General features: G+C 35.4%; 1 protein-coding gene across 2 annotated transcripts; it reads right to left on the reverse strand.

The window, feature by feature from the left end:
• Positions 1-407: 407 nt before the first annotated feature.
• G3BP2 (GTPase activating protein (SH3 domain) binding protein 2) lies at positions 408-20,825 on the reverse strand. 2 transcript variants are annotated; one of them, XM_006871570.1, is made up of 11 exons: positions 20,713-20,825; positions 16,787-16,868; positions 15,797-15,970; positions 14,712-14,802; positions 10,756-10,858; positions 9,971-10,151; positions 8,885-8,983; positions 4,145-4,247; positions 2,806-2,934; positions 1,898-2,016; positions 1,155-1,737 (listed from the first exon to the last, which is right to left on the reverse strand). In XM_006871570.1, the coding sequence occupies exons 1-11, from the start codon at positions 20,805-20,807 to the stop codon at positions 1,465-1,467; spliced, it is 1,449 nt and encodes a 482-aa protein (XP_006871632.1). In that variant the 5' UTR covers positions 20,808-20,825; the 3' UTR covers positions 1,155-1,464. The 2 variants fall into 2 exon arrangements, with proteins under 2 accessions (XP_006871633.1, XP_006871632.1); XM_006871571.1 differs by lacking the exon at positions 8,885-8,983 and having other exon boundaries at positions 408-1,737.
• Positions 20,826-22,450: the final 1,625 nt, after the last annotated feature.

Consider the following 22,450-nt stretch of genomic DNA (forward strand, 5'->3'; position numbering starts at 1 on the left):
ATCCCAGACTTAAATTCAGAGCCACTCAGGTGCTGACATCAGGTTCAAGAATTGTGCAAAATGAATGACAGTTCCCTGCTCCCCAAGTAGAAAATTCAAACACTTAAGAGCTACTGTTCTTTTCTCTGAAAATTGCAGTATCCTCACTTCAGGTTTATTTGCCATTTATGGAATCTGACTGCTTTTAAAATGTCACTAAAAATGTACATCAAGTTGACTGACTTTTCAAAGCACCTCTCAAGTGACACACTTCAATGATTGAATCCTTAATAACAAAAAAAGTCAACTAGACTTACTCAAAAGAGCCGACTTCCTATTTCCCTCTCCCTCCCAAACACACAAAACTCCCTCCCACAGAAAACACAAAGTTGTTAACTTAAGAATATGGTAAATAATATGCTAGTCAATTTTACTGATTTTAAAGATACTGCAATTTTTATACAATTCAATGATTTTTTTCAACATTTTGCAGCTGTTTGGCTTCAAGCACAGCAATTCATACACTATACTGTACAAAATTACCAGCAAAACTGGAATGATGTATTAATAGAAGGCACCATCATGCTTATTACATTACCAGAGAACAAAAATACAGTAAAGACCATTTTCACTGTACACAGCATAAAGAAAGGAAAAGGGGTAGGAGGAGTGTGTTGAGCAGCCAGCCATCTCTGTACTGAAGAGGGGCAGGTAGAAAATCTTAGATACGGCGCTACTAAACCTGGTCTATTATTCAAAGACCAAGGTTTTGAAGTTCTTAATTGTGTTTAGTTCATAACTATTTTCTTCTGGATATACTTGTAGTCTTGTTAAGGTTTATGTGTACACACGCTGGTCACAGCAAGCAGATAAAATGCCCTCATCATTTCACAAATTATTCTCTACTGGAAAAGAAGATGAAAGAATTTTTTCCCTGTTGCCTCCTGTTGCAGATGTCAATATTAATGAGTTCAGCGTACCCATTAGTGCATTTTGATGAGTGCATAACACGTTTCCGTTGATTTATATTTTTGGGAGGAGCCAAGAAAAAAAGGCAAGATTCCCCAATTGCACAAATTGCACTATTTGTGTTTCCAGCATTAATAGGCAGAAACAGTTAACACTTAAAACAAAATGTGCAGCGGAGGATTTTTTTTGACTCAAAGGACCTGGATTCAGTTGGGAATGTCCTTTTAAGTTCATTTCATTGTAGACAGTTTAAATTATGGTCATTTCTCAGTCCGCATTTCTCCAAGTCTAGATTTATAAATTAACAATGTGAATCCTGTTGTAAAATTGGGGAAATACTGTCCACCTCAATTTAACTGATAACCGAAAGATGCTTTTCACATCAAAGAAATGATCAAAAAAAAGGCTGTGTCACATTCCAAAGCCAAAAAAACAAAAACAAAAAAAAAAAACCTAACAAGAATGCAAACACGATGAATAATGTACCACTGTCAAGACTTTGCCAACAGTGGAGCTTCAGCGGCGCTGTCCTGTGAAGCGGCCTTCCATTTGTCCGGTTCCTCTTCCAGAGCCAAGTTTCTGTGCCATGCCACCTCTTGGAGGTGGTCCTCTTCCATCACAATCACGCATCATTCCACTGCCCACGATTCCCCGTGGACCACCAGGACCTCGATCATTGCGTCTGATATCCCTGCGATCATCACCACCACCCCTGGTTTCTCGTTCTCTTGCAGCTCTAGTTTTCTTCTCTTCCACATTTAGACGCACTTCACCTCGAAACATAATTGGCTTTAAAAGGGAAGAAAAACAATTACATGGGCAAGTTAGACACCAATACAAATAACACTGCCTTGCATAGGTAAATAAGAATATCTTATTTTGGGGACTTTAACTCTAATTTGTAAAGTAGACTTTAAAAGCCTTGAGTTATACTCCCTAAGTCACTTACTTTTGCAATTAAGATTCTCTGAACTGGTTCAGAGTCATCAAAAACCACAAAACCAAAATTTGGAAGCTTTCCCCCAACACCCTTGGTATTGATGCGAAGTTCTACAACGTTTCCAAAACCTGTGAAGATACAAATTATACCATGGGTTAAATATATTAACAAAACACTTGATGGTCTTAATTGTTCAGGATGAATAACCTTAATCTCTTTGCTATATGTGGAGTCCTGGTGTAGCACTGTGGGTTAATGTGCCAGACTGCAAAGCCGTGTGAACTGCGAGGTCAGCAGTTCAAGCTCACCAGTTGCTCCTCAGAAGCCCTATACAGGGTCGCTATGGGTCAGAACCAACTTGATGGCACTTAACAACAGCAACAATAACCTCTCATGTATGCCATGACCTAAGATACTAGCAGCTTGTCGGGTTACCTCCCTTTGCATCTGTGTAAGTTCTTTTGTAAATAAAGCTACTATAGGTTTAGGAGCTCTGGTAGCGTAGTGGTTACGAATCGGGCTGCGAACCTTAAGGTCAGCGGTTCGAAACTACCAGCCGCTCCGCGGGAGAAAGATGAGGCTTTCTACTCCCGTAAAGATTTACACCCTCGGAAACCCTGTACAGGGTCGCTATGGGTCGGAACCGACTCGACGGCACTTAACAACAACAATAGGTTTAGGAAGACAATATATTTTTCCTAGGTCTAACATGTATTTGCCATTGAATCTCAGAATTTAAGACTGCTTCTTCTAGCTTTTTCTCCTAACCTACTGAAACAGGCCAAGTCAACACTAGGCACAATAAATGAAAACATCTCTGACAGTATTTTACTCACTCCTTTTGATTGGTGAATTGGGGGGGGGGGGGCTAGAGTTATACTCCTTAATTCAAAAACATAGCAAAACAAACCACTTACTCATGAAGAATTCTTTCAGTTCATTTTCATCGATATCATGTGGCAAGTTACCAACAAAAAGTTGATGACTATCTGGATAGCGAATTATTCTACGGCTGTCAGATTCATTTTGCTCAATATCTCCTCTGCCTAAGAAGAATAACAGAGCAGATATTAGTTTACAACTTAATATAAAAACAAGTTCAAAGCAATGAAGGCAGCAATAATTTAACACTGGTATTACTGTTTTAGTTTAATCAGATGGTAAGCACCTTTAACAGAGATGGATGTGCCTATAATTAGTAGGTTAGTTAGAAAAAAACATGACACTAAACTGAAAATTGAGAGTACGTAACTAGATTGCTAAAGTCCCTTCTTCTAGAGCTAATGGTCTGATTATATGAAAATCAAATATTAGAGATACAGATATTCTTCCTTACTGAATGAACTGTTGTCATCACCAAATAGCAGCAGTGAGGTACATTTATGTTAATTATTTGAAATTCACAAATTAATCAATGGTTGTATAAATTACAACCAAGTAAGTCAGTTGCAGTAATATTTCATTTGCATAGTCTTATATACATATCTACCGTTCCACTACACAAGAAACACAGTAAGTCATATAAGACAGGCATCACAAGAAAAATCTGTGGGATAAGTCAATGATGTAAGAAGAAACTCAGAATTTAATGGTCCCATTAAAGATCCTAAATTCTACCCAGTGGCAGAGCTGGGACAAATCCCATCTCCCATGACTTGAGGATTAATAACACATTACATTCTTTAATAACCACGTATTATAAATATGAAGCATACAATTTCCCATCTCCTCCCAAAAGCAATCTAAACATACTGAATAGAATTTGAACAGAGGTGCTACACATATTAACTAACAATGTAAACAAGTCAAAAATCATGGCAACTTACTTAATACCTAAGACAATCAAAATAAGAAGAATCAGGGTGTGCTTATTGTTATCTGTGAAGAGATAAGAGTGCTAAGTAAGAGAGTAGGTTATTGGCAACTCGGTTTGAATTTCTACAACCAGTGACAATAACCAAATAACGTTTGTCTACACCTTCCAAACACATTTTTCCATGGCATGTCAACCAATCCTCCCCTAAAAGTTAGTTTGTTCTGCCTGAGACAATAATTCCAATAGGTTATTCAAGCCTTTAGACAATTTAGACACTCCTCAGAAAGCCTATGCTCACAGAGTAGCTATGAGTGAAATACAACTCGACAGTACTAACAATACATATATATACATATATTTAGTTTCTCTTTAAAAAATATTTCAGTCTTTTCAAGTACTAAATGTAAAGGCTATAGAAAGGGCTGAAGAGGCTGACTCACCAGGCCTTGGTCCTCTAGGGGGAAAACCAGGTCGTTCCCTAGGTCGTTGTTCACGCACACGAGGTGGCTGAGACTGAACTTCTGGTTTAGCTTCAACTCTTGGCTAAAATATAAGGAAAAAACGTATTATAAAGAAACATTCAACAGGAGAAAAGCCAACTAAAGCAGCTACTAACAAATCACTATGTTAACTTTACAATGTTTAACATGGTATGCTTGTGAAAAATTAACTTTTTACAAAGATGTTCTGTACCAATCTAGGACTGTAGGGTAGATTCTGTTTTCATACTCAAGGCTGTGTCAACTCATAAGATGCTTTTTTACAATCACATTTTTTCCAATAATATTATACCACACATAATTAGACAGCATAAAAGGTACTACAAAAAAAAAAAAATCACAAAAATGCATGATGAGCCACTCAATGTAAATACATATCAAATTTATAAGCCATTTTTATCTTAGAAAGACAGTACATGACACATATTTATTACTAAATATCTGAGATTCCTGCCCTTCAAATGTTTACAGTTAATATCATCTAAACTCCTGCCCCATAAATACAACTTAAAATCAGTAATTTGATAGTTCAAAGTATACAATTTAGCCTACTTTGACATCAAAGAATGCTATCTTTAACATTAAGTTTAAACACATGTTTAAAAAAAATAAAAACTTATGTAAGAAGGTATATATGTAGCATCTCAAACATAAAAGTCCTTTAGATCCCTACTGCTCTTTATGGGAAAGATGTGTGTTTATTTAAGTATTGACCCCAATAGTCTTCCTTAACTGTTTGGGGGACAGGTTAGAGATTAATAGGACATCTTAAAATAATCTCCCACAAGTTTCTAACTGTTGAATTAAACATATAAGTACTTTTAAGACAATTAACATTATCAAAATATTACCTTTTCCTTAAAATAAAGTCGTTTTTAATATTCTCCAACCTCTTAAAGTTTACTGTTGCCCAAGTATGAGGAGGCTTCAAAACTTCATGGAAGAATGGAATTTAAAGATAAAGAACTTTTCCACAAACATTTTGAAGGCCCTTTGTATTTATGGTCCAATAAACAACATATGAACCTTCAAAGCATGCTAAAAGCTCAGCAGGATATAGAGAACACATGTTCTCAAATCAGACAGCTAGAAATTTGAGTCCTGTCTTTATATGTAATCATCTCTGAGGCCCTCAGTCTGGGCAGTGGCTCAGATTCATCATTTATATAATTGAATGTTATAATTGACAAGAGCTAACTTTGATATAAAAGTGTTTCTTTAAAAATGGCAATTATAAATTATTTCAGCCATGGTAACCAAACATGTATTAACTCCAATTCAAAGTCATTTTAACAGGTTTACCTAACTTCTCCCCAAATTGGTTTTTAATCATGCACATTTCCTGTTTCCTTCAAGATGGTTTTGTTTCCCATGTTGTTTTGTTAAAAACACATGAGGAATTTTAACAGAATTTTGTTAAAATAAGAAATTACTGCTCATCAGTTTGTTTTCAAATATTTTGTATGTCGTGTAAGACCCATCCCATATCTAATTCATTTCTACATTATAAACAGTGCCACCAGACATAAATTTTCAGTACCTATTGTTTTGTTGTAAAGAAAATTACATTTTTAATTCTCTGATCAATTATGCAGGACAATGTTCTATGCTTGAAAAGGGATCATTATCTTTTATTTGGAGTTTAATGCTGAAAAATAACTTGATACCAAATGTGATGCTTGAAAGAGGGTTAAAAATTTCAACTAAGAGAGCCTAAAAAGGTATACCTTACCTCAGTATGAATATAATAAAGTATTAAAAAATAAATTTCCCAGTTAAATTACTGTATTATTATAAATTCCTAAAAATTAAATATGTAATGTTTATTTTTAAATTTTAGAAAAACTTTACACTCACTCCAATCTCTGATGACTTGAGACCCTGGATGACTTTTTTGACTTTCTTTCAAAACAGACTACCAAAACAAAATTAACTCTGAGGAGCTCTGGTTGCATAGAGGTTACGAGTCAGGCTGCTAACCTCAAGGTCAGCAGTGCAAAACTACCTCCTCAGGTAGCCTCGGAGCCTTATGAAGGATCACTATGAGTCGGAACCAACTGCACGGCCACCACTACCGGAGAAAACAAAAGCCTTTCCTTATTTATTAAGGGTTAAAACTGAAAAAATAGACCATTTCCAACGTTTTACAAACAACTCATACCATTAATTTAGCATCTGACTTTTAAGTAGATACTAAATTATACCAGTGCAAGAAAAATGTGAGAACAAAAAACTAACAGTATTCCTTGCAATAACAGATTAATAATAAGCCAATAGTGCACTATAAATTTTAGGTCCAATTTCATGATTACAATGTTACTCCAAACAGATGAGACGGCTAATATTATTAGGGTCTTAAACTAATGTCATATAACCAAAATGTGTATTCATGTAACAAATCCCACAAAGGAAGATCATAGGATTAAAAAATAAAACCTCAAACCAAATCAATACTATGGATAAAGAGAATAAATAAATCCTTCAATTAAACATAAGGTATTTATAGGAACTAATCAATGTTCAGACAAAACCTTATCAAAAAATTAATATACCAATTTCTAAGTTAATGTCTACCAAAACCCTGGAATTAGATTTAATTATCCTTTATTAATAATCTATGCTAAAAGTTTGAGGAAATGGGTAACATGCCAAAGTAACAAAATAAAACAATGATTTATTAAATCATATAGAATTATCATGAATCAGTTCTAAATAAAATACAGTCTAAAGAGGTTAGAAAGCTATTTTATAGAAATTTTACTTTAAAATTTGTTTTAATAAGGGGGAGGGTGGAGGTTAAAAAATACAGTCTTTTTTTCTCTATTAAACAAGCAAGCAAGCATACAAACAAACAAACAAACAAACAAAAATGCTTGATTACTTTCCTGAGCAAGAAAACCTAATATAATTTAAAGTTGTCTTAAATATGAGTATTCTCCTTTCAGCAAGAGGCTAAGGAAGATCTGTAGAACTGCATTAGCCACATATGGGCTCTGCTGCCAAACTGCGTGAATTCAAAGTCCAGTCCTTGCTACTACTTATAACAGCTGTCAGATCTTGAGTTACTCTAGTTCTCAATTTTAATAACTGTAAACTGGGGATATTACTAGTGTTCACCGTCACAAAGAAGAACGAATATAAAGTGTTTACCACAATGCCTGGCATATATTAAGAGCATAAAAAGCCCTCAATTTTTTTTAACTATCAGGAAGTTAATGGAGTACAGTGGTTCCATATGATAAGCACTAGACTCCAAACCACAAGGACCACAGTTCAAGCTCACCAGTCACTCCAAGGGAAAAAGATGAGGCGCTTTCTGCTCCCTCAAATACTTAAACAGCTTCAGAAAGCCTATACAGTGTCGTTATGAGTCGGGACAGACTCAACGGCACTTTAACAACAACAACCAGTTACACTAAAAATAAAAATGTAGCCAACTCAATGAAATACAGAAAAAAAAAATCCAAAGATTCCAAAATACAAATCAGCAAAGATTTCAAGAGAAAAACCAAGTCACCTATCAGGTCTTCAGATGGGTTGAAAAACACAAGCAATACTTACTGGATGAACTAACTTTCTTCTTTAAAGCAGAATTCTGATCTACAGAACATCTGGCCTACAAGGCTGTATTAGGCCCTCAAAATCATTTGGTCTGGCCTGACAAAGCAACCGCAGTTCCAGCCATCACATTAGGGGTTGAGTTGATTAAATGTTCGACTAAATATAGCAGGCTAATTTTTAATTTGATAATTATGTATGGCCTGCGAATGGTTGTTAGAAATTTGACTAAAAAAGTTTCCCACCCCTGATTTAATTGGGGTGGGAAAGAAAAAAAAAAGCAATTAGGGGAAGTGCATTCTATCATATGGTTGATTATAATGGTTTCAACAATAGACAAAGACTTGTCTAATAATTACTAGCTATTTTTGAAACACCACCCCCCATGGTTTTACTGTACAGAGCATATAAAATATATATACAAACTGATACTTTTATATGCATTAACCATTTTAAATGGTTACTACTCAAAATGTAGGTATAAGAATTAGAAATTCTTTATGCCTAAAAATTAGGACTTCTCAGCTGGTGTCTTATTTCTAACATTTTTGGAAGCTTTTGAAATGAGTAAGATGACAAACAGACAAAAAGCAGAATACTGGAATGATCAGTAAAGGTGAACACTACAGTCATAAGTTGGTACAGGCTTCAATTAAATGGTGTGAACCACTTAAGGACTGAGAACTTAGGCAGTATATATTTAAAACATTTGTTAATTTTGTTTTTTAAACAGTGATTCTTGATAATGTTGTACTACTTTGTGCCTTTCCAAATTTCTCCCATAGGTAGAATTAAAAGCCCTAAAATATTATTTTCTAAATGAAATTTCAAACATTTTTTAAAGGAACATTTTTTGTTATTATTTTAAGAAGCCTTTTTAAATAATATAGATTGGGAAAACCAACTTAATCTGTATTTCACACACCCAAACCCCAAATACCACCTATGTAGATGATGAATGGAGATTTGGCCTTTAAAGTGGGTGCATTTACATTTAATACAAATTAATTTTTTGTATATTTAATCCATATTTCCTGATTGACTCATTTTAAAAAGTATTAAAAAGATAAGCAATTGGCAATGTAACAAGGATACAATCCAATGTGTTCACAGATTGGTTACCTGTGAGACTGGTGCTTTAACATGGGGTGGAATTCCAGAGGAAGAAACAGTACCACTAGGAGGCAGGTTTTTACTGGTCACTGAAGCCCAGGAGAAAGCCTGCAGGAAATGCAACAAACCTAGACTACTAATCATGGAAAACCACCAACATTCCTATAGGGAAACTTCCAAATATATATTTTCTTTTCATTGCTCTATATTGGAGGACTCTTAAAAGAAAGGCACACACACACATGCCAGTCTATGTGCCAGCTTTCTAAATCTCATTATGTAAGATTAGGACTGTATGTTTTGTCTGAACTACTAACTAAAACCATAAAAGCAAGTTCGTTCCTATAAACTCTAAGTAGATGAGCAAGTGGCAAACAAAACTACCACCAACTATAAATGCTAAAAAAGTCTGAACCTAACAGAAACAATTTTTTTTCCCTTTTGGGGGAACAAAGGGTGAAATGGTGCTGAGGGTAGAGGGGACACATAGGAAAGAATAGAGTACTAGCTGGAAACTTTAACAGACATTCACAAATTGAACAAGAATTCTCTCACTACCCAAATATATTTTAACCTCTAACGTATAGAAAGATAAGATGTTTAAAGTAGGCTTAAATGATACGTGATAGTTCTCACTCATCTTTCCAAGACAGTTTAATTGATGTGGTAAGGAACAGATCCCATTTAAATCAGAAATAATAGTCCAACTTGTTTCAAGTTGTACTCCTGCTATTAGGCTTAAATTTGCATCTGCACTTAAAGAGTTCTTAATTCAGAATAAAAGAGCAACCGAATAGCCTTATATATGAACCTAAATGATCTCACGTTAATGACTAAACATTGTATACAGACAAGGATTAATCGTAAATCCTAAATTTCAGTTTATACTTAGGGGTATAATGGGGGGGGGGGATGAAATTTCCTCAGTATAACAAAAATCCCCAGCTTCTTTTAGATACATTAAAAAAAAAATTTAATTAATTTACTATGTAAAGTTATCTATTTAGCATACTAGAACAAAGGTCTTGCCTTCATTAATGGTACCAAATATGAAATTGTGATATTACAGATCTAAAGAGTCTCCTCTGATCTAACCTTTGGTGGTTCTTGTGGTAGAGAAACAGGCTCCGCAGGAGGAGGAGAAATAGACTTCTCCTCTAATTCTTCTAAGTTTTTCTCCTCCACTTGAGGTTTAAGTTCTTCAGTCTTTGTTTCAGATTCTGGCTCAGGTTCAGGATCATGAGACGATTCTTCCAAAGGCTCCTCTATGCCATTACTATAATAAAATATTTTGTAAATATTTTCAGTATGAATGAAACATTCAGTTAAAGTAAGATAAATTCAATCTGTCTCTAACCTCATGAGCCTAACTAGTAACAAGGCACTAATCTATTATATGTGAGGGGGCTTCAAAAAATTAATGGAAAGATGGAATTAAAAGAGAAAAATGTCCCCGATCTTTCTGACACACCTAGATATATATCAGAGCTATGAAACAAAAATCCAATAATAAAGCAACATTTTTTTCTAACCAATTATTGGAATACTAAAATGTTTTCTTTGACATTAACTATAATTTCTACATTATATTAAAAATATATATAAAATGTTTATTCTGTGTATTCCTCTAAACAGTCTGTATTATCAGTAAAAGAACCCTGCTTTGGACCAAACTACACTAAGTTTTTGAATTAAATAAAAACAATTCTTTCCAAATCATCCATATTATTTGTTGTTGTTAAATGCCTTTCATACTATTCCAACTCACAGCAAATTGGCCCAATCAGTAGTTTTATAAAAAGATCTACTTCTAACAAAAACCACCTGTGGCAGCTGCGTACTAGTCAGACCTAATTTAAACTTGCAAACACTATTCTTACGTCACAGGATGAGTTTCATAGTATCCACTACTGGCATTTTCTTGCACAGGCTCAGGAGATGGTTGCCTTTCTTCTTGTTCCTCTTCTACTTCATCTTCTGATTCTGATAACACACAATGTATCACATCTATTTTTAAGAAGCTTAACACAATTTTGATACGTGAAATTTTAATATGTTTAAGAAAATAAAAGAAAGCTAATATGATTGTAAAAAACAAAAGTATTGGCCGATATTGACTTCTAACCTCAAGGTTGGCTCCTTGGCAAGTCTAGTAAGTTGGAAATGGCTTTAACAACAAGGTTATTTCAAAATTTTTCTATGAAAGCTTGATTCCTCAATACATTGGGTTGACAGAAATGGGCAACTTAAGCACACTGGCTATCAAAAATGGGGGACTACAAAGACACGAAAAAGCTGGCTTACAAGCTTTCAGAGTGTGCTTAGTTTCAGAATGAGGGAGTTAAGGTAGAATCCCCAATGAATAGTTTTTTTTCTTTTCCAGATGGGTCTGGTGAAAGGGGCTGGAGGATAATGGTGACAGAATTTTGATTCAATTGTGTGTAATTTTTACCAAGACTAATTGTGATTGTCACAGCTGTAAAGGTACAAGATGTGTAACTAAAAGGGAGGAGTAATCTTTCACTTCAAGAACAGAGAACCCTAGAACTAATAAGAGGGAAGAACATGAGTGGAGCATGGGATCCTAAGCAGAAAAGTGGCTACAGCAGAGACAATGGCAGAGGCAAAAGCACACAGAGATAGAGCAGCTGAGTACTCTAGGCCCATGGAATAAGAAAGGCTGGATGCCTGTGGGCTTGCAAAGTGTGCCCTTTAGACATTTAAACAAATATGTATTTGCTATTTTGTATGTGTACATCAAAAAAAAAAAAAAAAAAAGGTGGGGGGGGAATAGAGACAAATACTGTTGACTGATGGCACATGGGAGGAGACTGTGATCATTGTAATAAAATAAAACAAACTTTCATTCAATTCACAATAAAAACTTTTAAAAAAGTTATCTATGAATGGAAAAAGGATGAGAGGCCAATGATTTATTAGTTTCCTCCATCAAATATATTCAACAGAGAAACAAAAATGTGTGAGCACAATTGGAGGAGTAGTTAATCTTATATTCCCGGAACAGAGGACCCTAGGACTATCATGGGAGAAGAGCACAAGCGGAATGTGGGATCCTATTCAGAGAAGCAGCAACTTCAGAGATCAAGGTAGAGATGGGGATATGGAGAGAGGAAGAGGCTGAGGACTCTAGATTCCTGGAAAGAGAGGGACTAAGAGCTGGCAGCCTGTTTAAAAAAAAAAAAACAGCTAAAATGAATAGAGAGAAATACTGTTAACTGATGATACAGGGAGGGAATTATAATCATTGTAATAAAACAAAGTATATGATTTGTTAAATGTAAAACTGATGATATGCCCTAAAAACTTTTTCACTCAGATCACAATAAAAACTTAAAAAAAAAAAGAGTGAATATATATTTATGTAAGGAGCATATATGTGTGTATATATAGGTTATGCATATGTGTATGCATGTATGTGACTGTATGCACAGATATAATGAAGTACACATAGGATCTTCTGCATTTGAAGGATTAGGACCATAGCCTTAGGAGACATCTTGGTCAACTGTCGTAATACAGTTCAAAAAGTGCTGTTCAGTTTAGTGAATAATGACAAAGGTCTTAAAAGTTTGAGAGCAGCCATCTAAGACACAACTATTAGTCTCTATCCATCTGAAGAAAAAGAGTAAGAAGAAAATCAAAGACTCAAGAAGAATTTAGTCTACAAGACAAATAGTTTACATAGAGAGAAACACTGTTAACTGATGATATATGGAGGGGATAATAATCAATGTAATGAAACAAGCTATATGAATGGTTGAATGTGAAGCTGATGATGTGCCCTGTAAACTTTCACTCAATCCAAAATAAAAACATTTAATTAAAAAAAAAAAAAAAACCCTATGGAGGAAAGCTTTTCTCTGACACACCTGGGCTTGCTGGGAGTTCAAATTAACACAAGAACAACTGACTTACTGGTATGTTCCCAGTGGGAATTTGAAAACCTACCTCAAGCACTACTAGCACAAGGCAGACAAAGAAGAGAGCGGCAGAGCAGGGAGAAATATCAGTGAAGTTACTTCGCAACTCATTCAAGAAAGTTCTTTTAGCCCCTTTGGGCTGCTACCAGAGGCCAGGATTCTAGCTGTGTCTAGATCCTCTCTGGCTGTGCCTAAGATAAGGTAAACCTGATCCCAAGCTAATGGTCAGGTTGGACAGTTTTCCTATGACTGCACATTGTTGTTGTTATTAAAGTTCTGTGGATCAGTTCCAACTCATAGAGACCCTGTAAAGGGTTTCCAAGGAGTGGCTAGTAGGTTTGAACTACAAACCTTGTGGTTACCAGTACAGTGTTTATCTTACAGCACCACACCAGGACTCCATGATCACACTGTTGTTGTTAAGTGTTGTCAAGTCATTTCCGACTCATACCCCAACGTAGTGTTTTGGAGGAGCAGCTGGTGAATTTGAACTTGAGTTTGTGGTTCAAACCAAACTTGCAGTCCAGTGTTTATCTTACAACACCACACCAGGACTCCATGATCACAAAGGGTGTGCTATTTAACTTATTCTTCTTCCTGGAAGCAATCAAACTCAGGAATTGTATTATTAAAATGATAGTATAGTCAATAGTGAATAATTGTTATCAAGACTGATTATAAGGCCTGGAAATGTAAAGGCAGACGTTTGGGGGCAAAGGAAGGGGAGTGATTAACCTTGCAGTCTAAGAGCGGAGGTTCCTGAGACCATCAAAGGAGAAGCACAGAGAACAGAACCCTACGCAGAGAAGCAGTGATATCAGGGATGGAGGCAGAGGCAATGACGTGGGGAGATGGAGAAGCTGGGGACTTTGGACCCAGAAGTGAGAGTGGTGGTATGCAGATGACCGGGGGGCAGGCTTGCAGTGCATAACCCTTCGGTTGATGGATGATGCATGGAAGGGATTGTAAAGATGGCAAGGAAATGATTTGCAACGGGATAAATGTGAAGCTGATGTCCTCCCATGTAAACTATCACATAATTCACAATAAAGCCTTAAAAAAAAAAAAAAAAGACAAATAGTTTACATGAATCATGGCCTCATTTTACCCAAAAACCAACAATAGATGGCTTGACTACCACTACCCCAGCCCATTCTAACTAGGTCCACAGTAGATGGAGCCTGGTAGAATGGAACAGAGCCTCAAATTCTTTAAGAAGAGAAAATACCATAAAACCAGACTTGCTGGACTGTTTAAGACTGAATGACTCCCCAAGACTATTGCCCTGAGATTAAAGCCTGACTGAGATTAACCCAAGGTTATCTTGTAGCTAGATTCGCTCATAAAATGAGTATCACCTGTAAGTACTGTGCACCTTTAAAAAACAAAAACAAAAAAAAACCCACCTGAGACTATATAGTTAAAATGACTTTATAAATATGAGAATGTAGGGGGCAGAGAAACTAGACTAATAGAAGAACAACCAGAACGAAAAGAATGTCTATGCATTGTGAAAAACGTAATCAGTGTCACTGAAGAATTTGTGTAGAAATTGTTGAATGAGAGTCTAAACTACTGTGTAAGCCTTCACCAAAAATATATATGTTAAAAAGAGAAATAATGATAAAGAAAACAAATTTGTTAAGATGGATTTACAAATAGGCACCAAACTCTATTTATGAAAAACTTATTTATAAAAGATGAGATGAAGGGGGACTTTCTTACTTCCTGTGCTACATTATCTTTGTAATGCCTGGATTCTGTATAATTTCATATAATGAATATTCTATAACAAAGAGAAAAGGGAGTTTGACTCAGTTACAAAAAAAACAAATTTCATACTTTCCATGTCCTTAAGTATTCTAACAGAACCCTTCTATCTTGTATAACCTCACCTTCATCGAGTTCTGGTTCAGAATCACCAAATACTTCATCTTCGTAACGAAACATATCATTGTGAACATAAAACTTATTTGGAACAGAGCCCTATAGGAAAACAACATCCACATTAATTCCATAAATACCTATAAACAAGGCATCATATAAAACAAACTACCAGGCATATATACTTTGAATACTAAAGAAATACAGGCATACCTCATAGGTACTACAAGTATGTTTCCAGATTACTGTCATAGAGCAAGTACTACAATCAAGCTAGTCACACAGAATGTTTTGCTTCCCAGTGCATATAAACTGTATTTACATGGTGGTGCTGTGGGTTAATGCAAACTGACTGCAAAGTCAGTTTGAATTGCAAGGTCAGTGGTTTAAGCTCATCAGTCACTCCTCAGAAACCCTAATACAGGGTTTGCTATGGGTCGAAACCACCTTGACAACACTTAACAACAACAACATATTAAGTGTGCAATAGCCTTATGAAAGTTTGAAATACTGTTAAGAATTACCAAAATGTAAGACATTAAATGATCATGCATTATTGGGGGAAATGGTACTGATAAGACTTGCAGGGGCTGCCACAAACCATCAATTTATTTTAAAAAATGCAGTATCTGTTAATTGCAATAAAGCAAAGCACAATAAAACCAGATATGCCTTTACTGTAGACTCAATGTAATCTTCCAAAGTTGAATGTATATTGCTAACTTAAACTAAGAAGGATCAGTCAAGGAAGACTGGAACTCGAAAAATGGCTACTCAAAAGTAGTAGACTGTGACCAACTGATACGCAGAAACTTCAATTTTACTTCAATATGGAACCAATATAATAGAGCAGTAGTTTCTTTTTTTTATATAATTATTTCTATAAACTTAATTATCTATGTGCACATTTTTTATCAGTATTTAAGTTTCACTTCCAAACCAAAGCACAAACATACACACACAAAAAGCTCAAACTATATCAACGTAGTTTCAATACAAATACCTCAAAAATAGAAACAACCTATAAAAAGAAACTCTTAGACACTAGAAACAACTAATAGCAATCAAATGAAAGCGAAGTGAAATGAAAACTTACTTCAGGAGCAAGAACAAAAGTTTGCATAAACTTCCTCTCTGGCTGTCCACTGTTAGACAGCAAACCCATGACCTGGACAACTACTCCATCACTCAAAGTTGCATGAGCATCCACATGACGAATTTTAGTATGACATTCGCTGAAGTTCAGAGATAATACCTTGTGGTGTATATCCTGTATGGGGTGGGAGTGGGGGAAACATACAAACTTGTGATACTGTGTTACCTACTACAATCCCTCACTGATTGCCTAACAACTCTAGAATGTTAACCAATTAATCTTTCTTTCTGCTTCATTTAAATCTATTCCAACATCCCTCTTCTTCATTTTATGCATCACATGAGACTAATGCTCCTAAACCAATTTTAATATCACCTTTCTAAACAAGAAATCACAGTGGTTCTCTGACGGGGCTTCAAAATTTGTGGAAGAATTCCATCTTTCCACACTAAGTTTTAGAAGCAGTAACTTGGGGTTTCTACAGTTTTCTCTTACTTTTATGTAATAAATATTTAGTCATAAACTATTGACTAGTACTGGACTTTCCAATACCTAATTTCACTTCTATTTTGTTTGCTAAGGTCATTTTTTTCTACTTAAAATTTCACCCTGCTTAGTACAGTAAAATTCTTATTTCAAATTCTAGCTAAGTCAGGCATCCTCTACAAATCTTTTCTTCCCTGTAAGCTATATGGAGCACATCCTTTTGGACATTCCTATAACATAGGATTTAGTCCTGTATAAACTTCATACAATGTATCAATTGTTTCATGTATACAATTCAAGCATATGAAGATGCACTCTGCCTTCTCCTTGGTATCAAGACCACACAAAACTGGATGCTTAGTAAGAACTCAAAGTACATTTGTCAATTATTGAAACATAATGACCATATATCCTTGTAATAAAGGAGAAATAGACATAAAAAGATTAATTTTTAAATATCTAACACAAATACATATAAAAAATATGTATCAGACTTATACTTACATTTTGGCCATAAACAGCTTCCTGTGGCTTTCCACTAGCATCTACTCCACCATGAACATAGGAGGAATTCCTGCCATAAAACCTATAAAACCGTCAATAATTAATGGTTAACAAAGAATTTAAACAAAGTCTGAGAGGCAATAGAGTTCTGGTGTCAAACAGACCTAAGTTCCAACCCTGGCTCTGTCACTAATTAGTTGTGCAATCTTGTGCAAGTTAACCTAAGGTCTTTACACTCAGTTTCCTAGGTTATAAAACAGGAACAGTATCTACTCCATAGGGTTGTTTAAGGATTAAACGAGATCATGCACATAGAATGAATGCTTAGTATGGTACCTGGCAGACTAAGTACAGACTCAATCACTAGTTATTCTCATCTAATTCTTAAATGGCAGGAAGAGATATACAAAATACATTTAAAATACTATCACTACAGTAAGAGATCAGTTTTTATCCTTCCGATAAAAGCTCAAGTTATCTAGATTTGTTTGGGAACCAGATATTATTTAACATTCTACACAGTTCCAAATGATGACTGATCCCAAAGGCTTAGATTAAAACAATTAAAATAATTCAGAGACCAAGTCAAAATCTACTTTATTTTAATATCTAATTTCACAACAATATTTTAATACTGCTTTTAAGTACATGATAAAATTTTTGTGTTTCCTTGACATTACCTAAAGTAATTAGGATTAACAGCAACAAATTAAGGTTACCAAAGATACAAAGTAATTTTTCACAGACATTCCAGTTCCTATCAATAAAACATTAAAATGTTTCCTTTTTGTCAAGCATTGTTCTCAGTGCATTATTGTATTGCATATCCATCCATTTAACCTTAACAACCTAATGAAATAAGGGCTATTACCCCTATTTTACAAATGAACAGAGTGAGGTTCAGAGGAGGTTATAATAACTCACCTAAGGTCACACACCTAGAAAGTGGGAGAGCTTAAAGACTCGAACCCAGACAGTCTGGCTCCAGAGTCCATGCTTTAAAACCACTACCCTATGTTGTTTTTTTCCTCCCTGTTATTTTAAATTTATTTTCTCTCATATAATACTGGCAAACATGTAAACTTTTTTTTTTTGTAAAGGATAACTTGGCAATATTTATGTATATATATGAAAAGCCTTAGAAATGATCATACCTTTGATGCAACATTTCCACTTCTAGGAACTTATCCTAAGGAAATAACTAGAAAGGTGCACAAAAATGCATGTTTAAGGATATTCAATACAGTGTTGTTTACAACAAGTGAAAAATTACAAACATCCTAAATTTCCTTTAATAGGGAAATTGGTTAAATAAGCTAAGTATAAACAATTCCATGCTGTTATTAAAAAATGATGGTGTAAGAGCCTTATTGATTTAAATTTTACTTTTTTATATGACTACAAAAATAAATGCTGCAAAAAATAAATAAATGCTCCTTGAAAGAGGAATTTAAAAAGCTTAACACTTATATAAAGCACGAAAAGACCCAATTTAGGATAGTGAAAAGCCCTATTAATATCACTCTTCCCAAACTCCCTCATATACACTGTAAACATGAATGCCGTCATTTTATCATTTGAAAAATGTACAACTATTTGCTTTTGGTAGGGAGGAGGGGTTGAAATTGGGGACACATTAAGTATACTTTAAATATACTGTATTTCAGTAAAACAGCATGGTTGGGCTCTGGAGTCAGAAATGGGTCTGAATACTGGCTATGGCTAGCTCACATTCACTTACTGAGTGATCTTGGATGAATTACTCAATCTCCCTGTGCCTCAGCTTGCCCATCTGTAAAGTGAAATAAAAGTATCTACACCTCATATAGATAATGTATATATATATATATAAAGTGATTAGACAATCTTAACAAATAATGTTACAATGTCTCCTGGAATAAGGCAGAGAATATTATATACATGGGTAACATTGTGAAATTACAAAATCTAATTTTAGAAAGTTCAGCATGCTTATAAAAATGGTATGTCTTAAAAGCTTATCCCAAATGAAGTGGCAATGATATATTTACCCTTGACTTATACGGCTAGTGTGTTCAACAAATACAGTAAAACCTGCAAAAACTGTAAATGGTATAAGGCAGAACCTGTTAAAAAAGGGAAACTCAAAATATTTTCCAATAATTAAGAGTGAAACCAAAGTATTAAGACTTCACCATTAAAGGTGGAAAATGTGTTAACACATGGGAAAACAAAAGCAGTTCACAGGTTTCACTGTACTTACAAAATCTAATCCTTACAAGAGCCTCACCTATCTTCTACTTGCTAAGATACACCTTTGAAGAACGAAAAACGAGCACCACTCACATTTTAAATTTATTAAATATAATAAATTTAATTTCAACCTATGGAAAAAGAAGGTGTACAAAATGCTTAACTCTTTCCAAGAGAATACACAAGGCTACTGTTTTACCAAGTACCAATACAATTTTGCAGATCAAATAAAATTAAAATTTTCAAATGCAGAACTGATTCATTTTTCAAACTCACTAATTTGTAGAACTTAAAGACAATAAGCCAGTGATTTTAAAACTGTACTTTGCAATCCTTTAGTTGGTCAAGTCCAAGATATTTTTAAAAAATGAAATGTACAATACCAAAGTTTATAGTATATATTAGTAAAAGTGTGTGTGTGTGTACTAGAATGAGTGTGTGTGTGTACTAGACTGCTAATTTCAAAGTTGGCAGTTCAAAAGCACCAACTGCTCCTTGGAAACCCTATACAGGTGAATCAGAACTGGACTTGACAACACTTAGCAATATGTGTGTGTGTGTGTGTGTGTATATACACATACATAAAAGGAGCTCTGGTAGCGTAGTGGTTACGAATCGGGCTGCGAACCTTAAGGTCAGCGGTTCGAAACTACCAGCCACTCCGCGGGAGAAAGATGAGGCTTTCTACTCCCGTAAAGATTTACACCCTTGGAAACCCTGTACAGGGTCGCTATGGGTCGGACCCGACTCGATGGCACTTAACAACAACAACAACATATAGTAGCGTAGTGGTTACGAATCGGGCTGCTAACCTCAAGGTCAGCAGTTTAAAATTACCAGCCGTTCCGCGGGAAAAAGATGAGACTTTCTGCTCCCATACAGATTTATAGCCTCAGAAACCTTATACAGGGTCGCCATGAGTCAGAACTGACTCCACAGTACTTAACAACATATACAAACACATAAATGTATTTATGTGTGTAAAGGTAGACAGACAGACATGTAGTCCTGGGATAGCGCTGTGAGTTAATGCAATGGACTGCAAAATCTATTTGAATTGCAAGGTTGGCAGTTCAAGCTCCCAGCTGCTCCTGGAAAACCCTATATAGGGTTGCTATGGGTTAGAGCTGACTCAGCAGCACTTAACAACAAAATATATATATATATATATATATATCCTTATGGTGCTGTAAGGTAAGCACTAGACTGCAAACCACAAAGTCAGTGGTTCAAACCTACCAGCCGCTCCCCAGAAACCATATATAGGGTCACTATGACTTGGAACCAAGTAGACAGTACTAAACAACATACACACACACACACACCAGCTGCTCCTCGGAAACCCTATACAGGGTTGCTATGGGTCGGAACTGACTAGACGGCACTTCACAATATATATATATGTATATATGTATATATACACACACACACACACAAACACATACACATATATAGGATAAACATAATTTCACAAAGCTTTTCAGATGGGAATGTGCCATTAAGTACTGGAACACAAAATAAACTTTTTGTTGAGGTTTCAGTCAAAAAATTTGGAAAACACTGGTTTAGGAAGTCATATGGTTACTGAATGTGGTTAATAGATGTTTAGAAAGATACTGTCAGGACATAAAGCTAAAGAAAAGGAAATATGTAACCATATTTAAGAAAAATACTAGAATTAATCTGAAATTTACCTGTGTAAATACTCTGGAGCTTTATTCAGCAAAGTATAGTATTGCCTCACAAACTCCCGCCCTACAAGCAGCGGACTGGGCTTCTCCATAACCATTTCTTTGCTGCACAATGTCAAATGCTAAAGGAGGGGGGAAAAAAAAAAGTCATCTTTGCAATTACCATAAAATTAATCTTCTTGGCCACATAAACAGACATAATAAACTTAGTATCATCTATAAAAAGACAATTTATAAAAATGGTTAATTCCCAACAGCTACTGGTAGCCTCCAATATTTGCATTTGTCCTGTTTCTATTTTTTGAGCCTCTCTCCTATCTCAGCATAAGGAAAATAACACCCTTGTTTTATTCTTTATTTTATCCCATGAGAATCCAGTGCTGCCTCAGACTAAGATGTGCTAAACCAAGTATTATCTATAATGTCCTTATCCTTTGGTTATCACCATCTCCTATCTTCCTGAATTCCAATGGTGTATACTGGAAAACGAGGCAGAATGACAAGTCAGCAGTAGAGGTGGCATGCATCATGAGGACAGCACTTTGAGTTGTGTACCCCTTCCTTTCTGGGGACTAATTTCATTGTTTTGCAAATGGTGACAATGATTACTATTGGCAATCAGCCATAATACCTCAGCACTCAAGAGACAATAATATTTTTACATTTGGTATACACACTTCCAAAGTTTCTTTTCATTAATTAAGCATCTAATTACATAGGAGGTATTAATTATGGCAAATGGGATACAATGGTGACCAAAATAGTTTCTAGCCATCAATGAATTTATAATCTATCAAGGAATATAAACAGGCAATTATTGTTGTTGTTATTAAGGGCCATCAAGTCGGACCCATAAAAACACTGTATACGGTTTCTGAGGAGCAGCTGGTTGAGTCTTAAGCAGCAGATCTAACAGTCCAAATAAACTCAGTAGAATATGGAATCCTGTTGTGGCACTGTAGTATAAGCATGGGACTGCTAACCACAAAGTCAGCAGTTCAAACCACCAGTTGTTCCCTGGAAACTCTATACAGGATTGCTATGAATTGGAACCGACTAGACAGCACTTTAACAACAAAGATGAAACCTCAAAGTAAAAAACAAAAACAAACACATCTCATCACATAATTTACCCTAATGCAATACATCGTTTGATTTCTTGACTGGTACTTCCATGAGTGTTGATCACATAGGGTTTATTACCCTACAAATAAAATAAACTTGAAAAAATAATTTTTAAAAAAAACTTCTAGTGACAAAAAAAACTACTGTTTCTGGGTTTGGGGATAATCAGTCTCTCTTCTGCTCATTTCCAATTTTTCTGCAGTGACCACTGTTATTTGACTCCAAATTTCCTGTCATATTCATAAAGCAGATTTGCAAAACTGAAACTCAAAGGGAATACTCAAGCAGGCTTGTAAGCTTGCTGGAGACCATCATGTTGGTCTACTTGTGAGTGGAAGTGACAGAAAGGCAGTAAATAAAGACATAGGCTGAGTGTGACCATGTTCCATAGACTCCTGTCAATCTTGAGATGAGAGAGAGAAGAGGAAGGGTTGGTTGGTCTGAAGTTTGAGGAGACCTGAGAACCACTGAGCCCATCATCACTGACCAAGACACTGGGGGCTAGAGTTAAGAGTAAACTGTCCAGCTGATATGAAGTTGGGGCGGGGAAGGTATGAGGTATGCAAGAATGCCCAAACTTGCAGATAGACCCATCTGACCTAGTTTGGATGCCTTG

This window comes from Chrysochloris asiatica, unplaced genomic scaffold (genome assembly GCF_000296735.1).
Source record: "Chrysochloris asiatica unplaced genomic scaffold, ChrAsi1.0 scaffold00169, whole genome shotgun sequence".
Lineage (NCBI taxonomy): Eukaryota > Metazoa > Chordata > Mammalia > Afrosoricida > Chrysochloridae > Chrysochloris > Chrysochloris asiatica.

Bases quoted from the DNA above. Each gene is read 5' to 3' on its own strand.
- G3BP2 (XM_006871570.1), bottom strand. From the start codon at position 20,807: ATGGTTATGGAGAAGCCCAGTCCGCTGCTTGTAGGGCGGGAGTTTGTG. The intron at 16,869-20,712 runs GTAAATTTCAGA...ACGGTTTTATAG, and splicing joins GCTCCAGAGTATTTACACAG to GTTTTATGGCAGGAATTCCT. The intron at 14,803-15,796 runs GTAAGTTTTCAT...GTTTTCCTATAG, and splicing joins CTTTTGTTCTTGCTCCTGAA to GGCTCTGTTCCAAATAAGTT.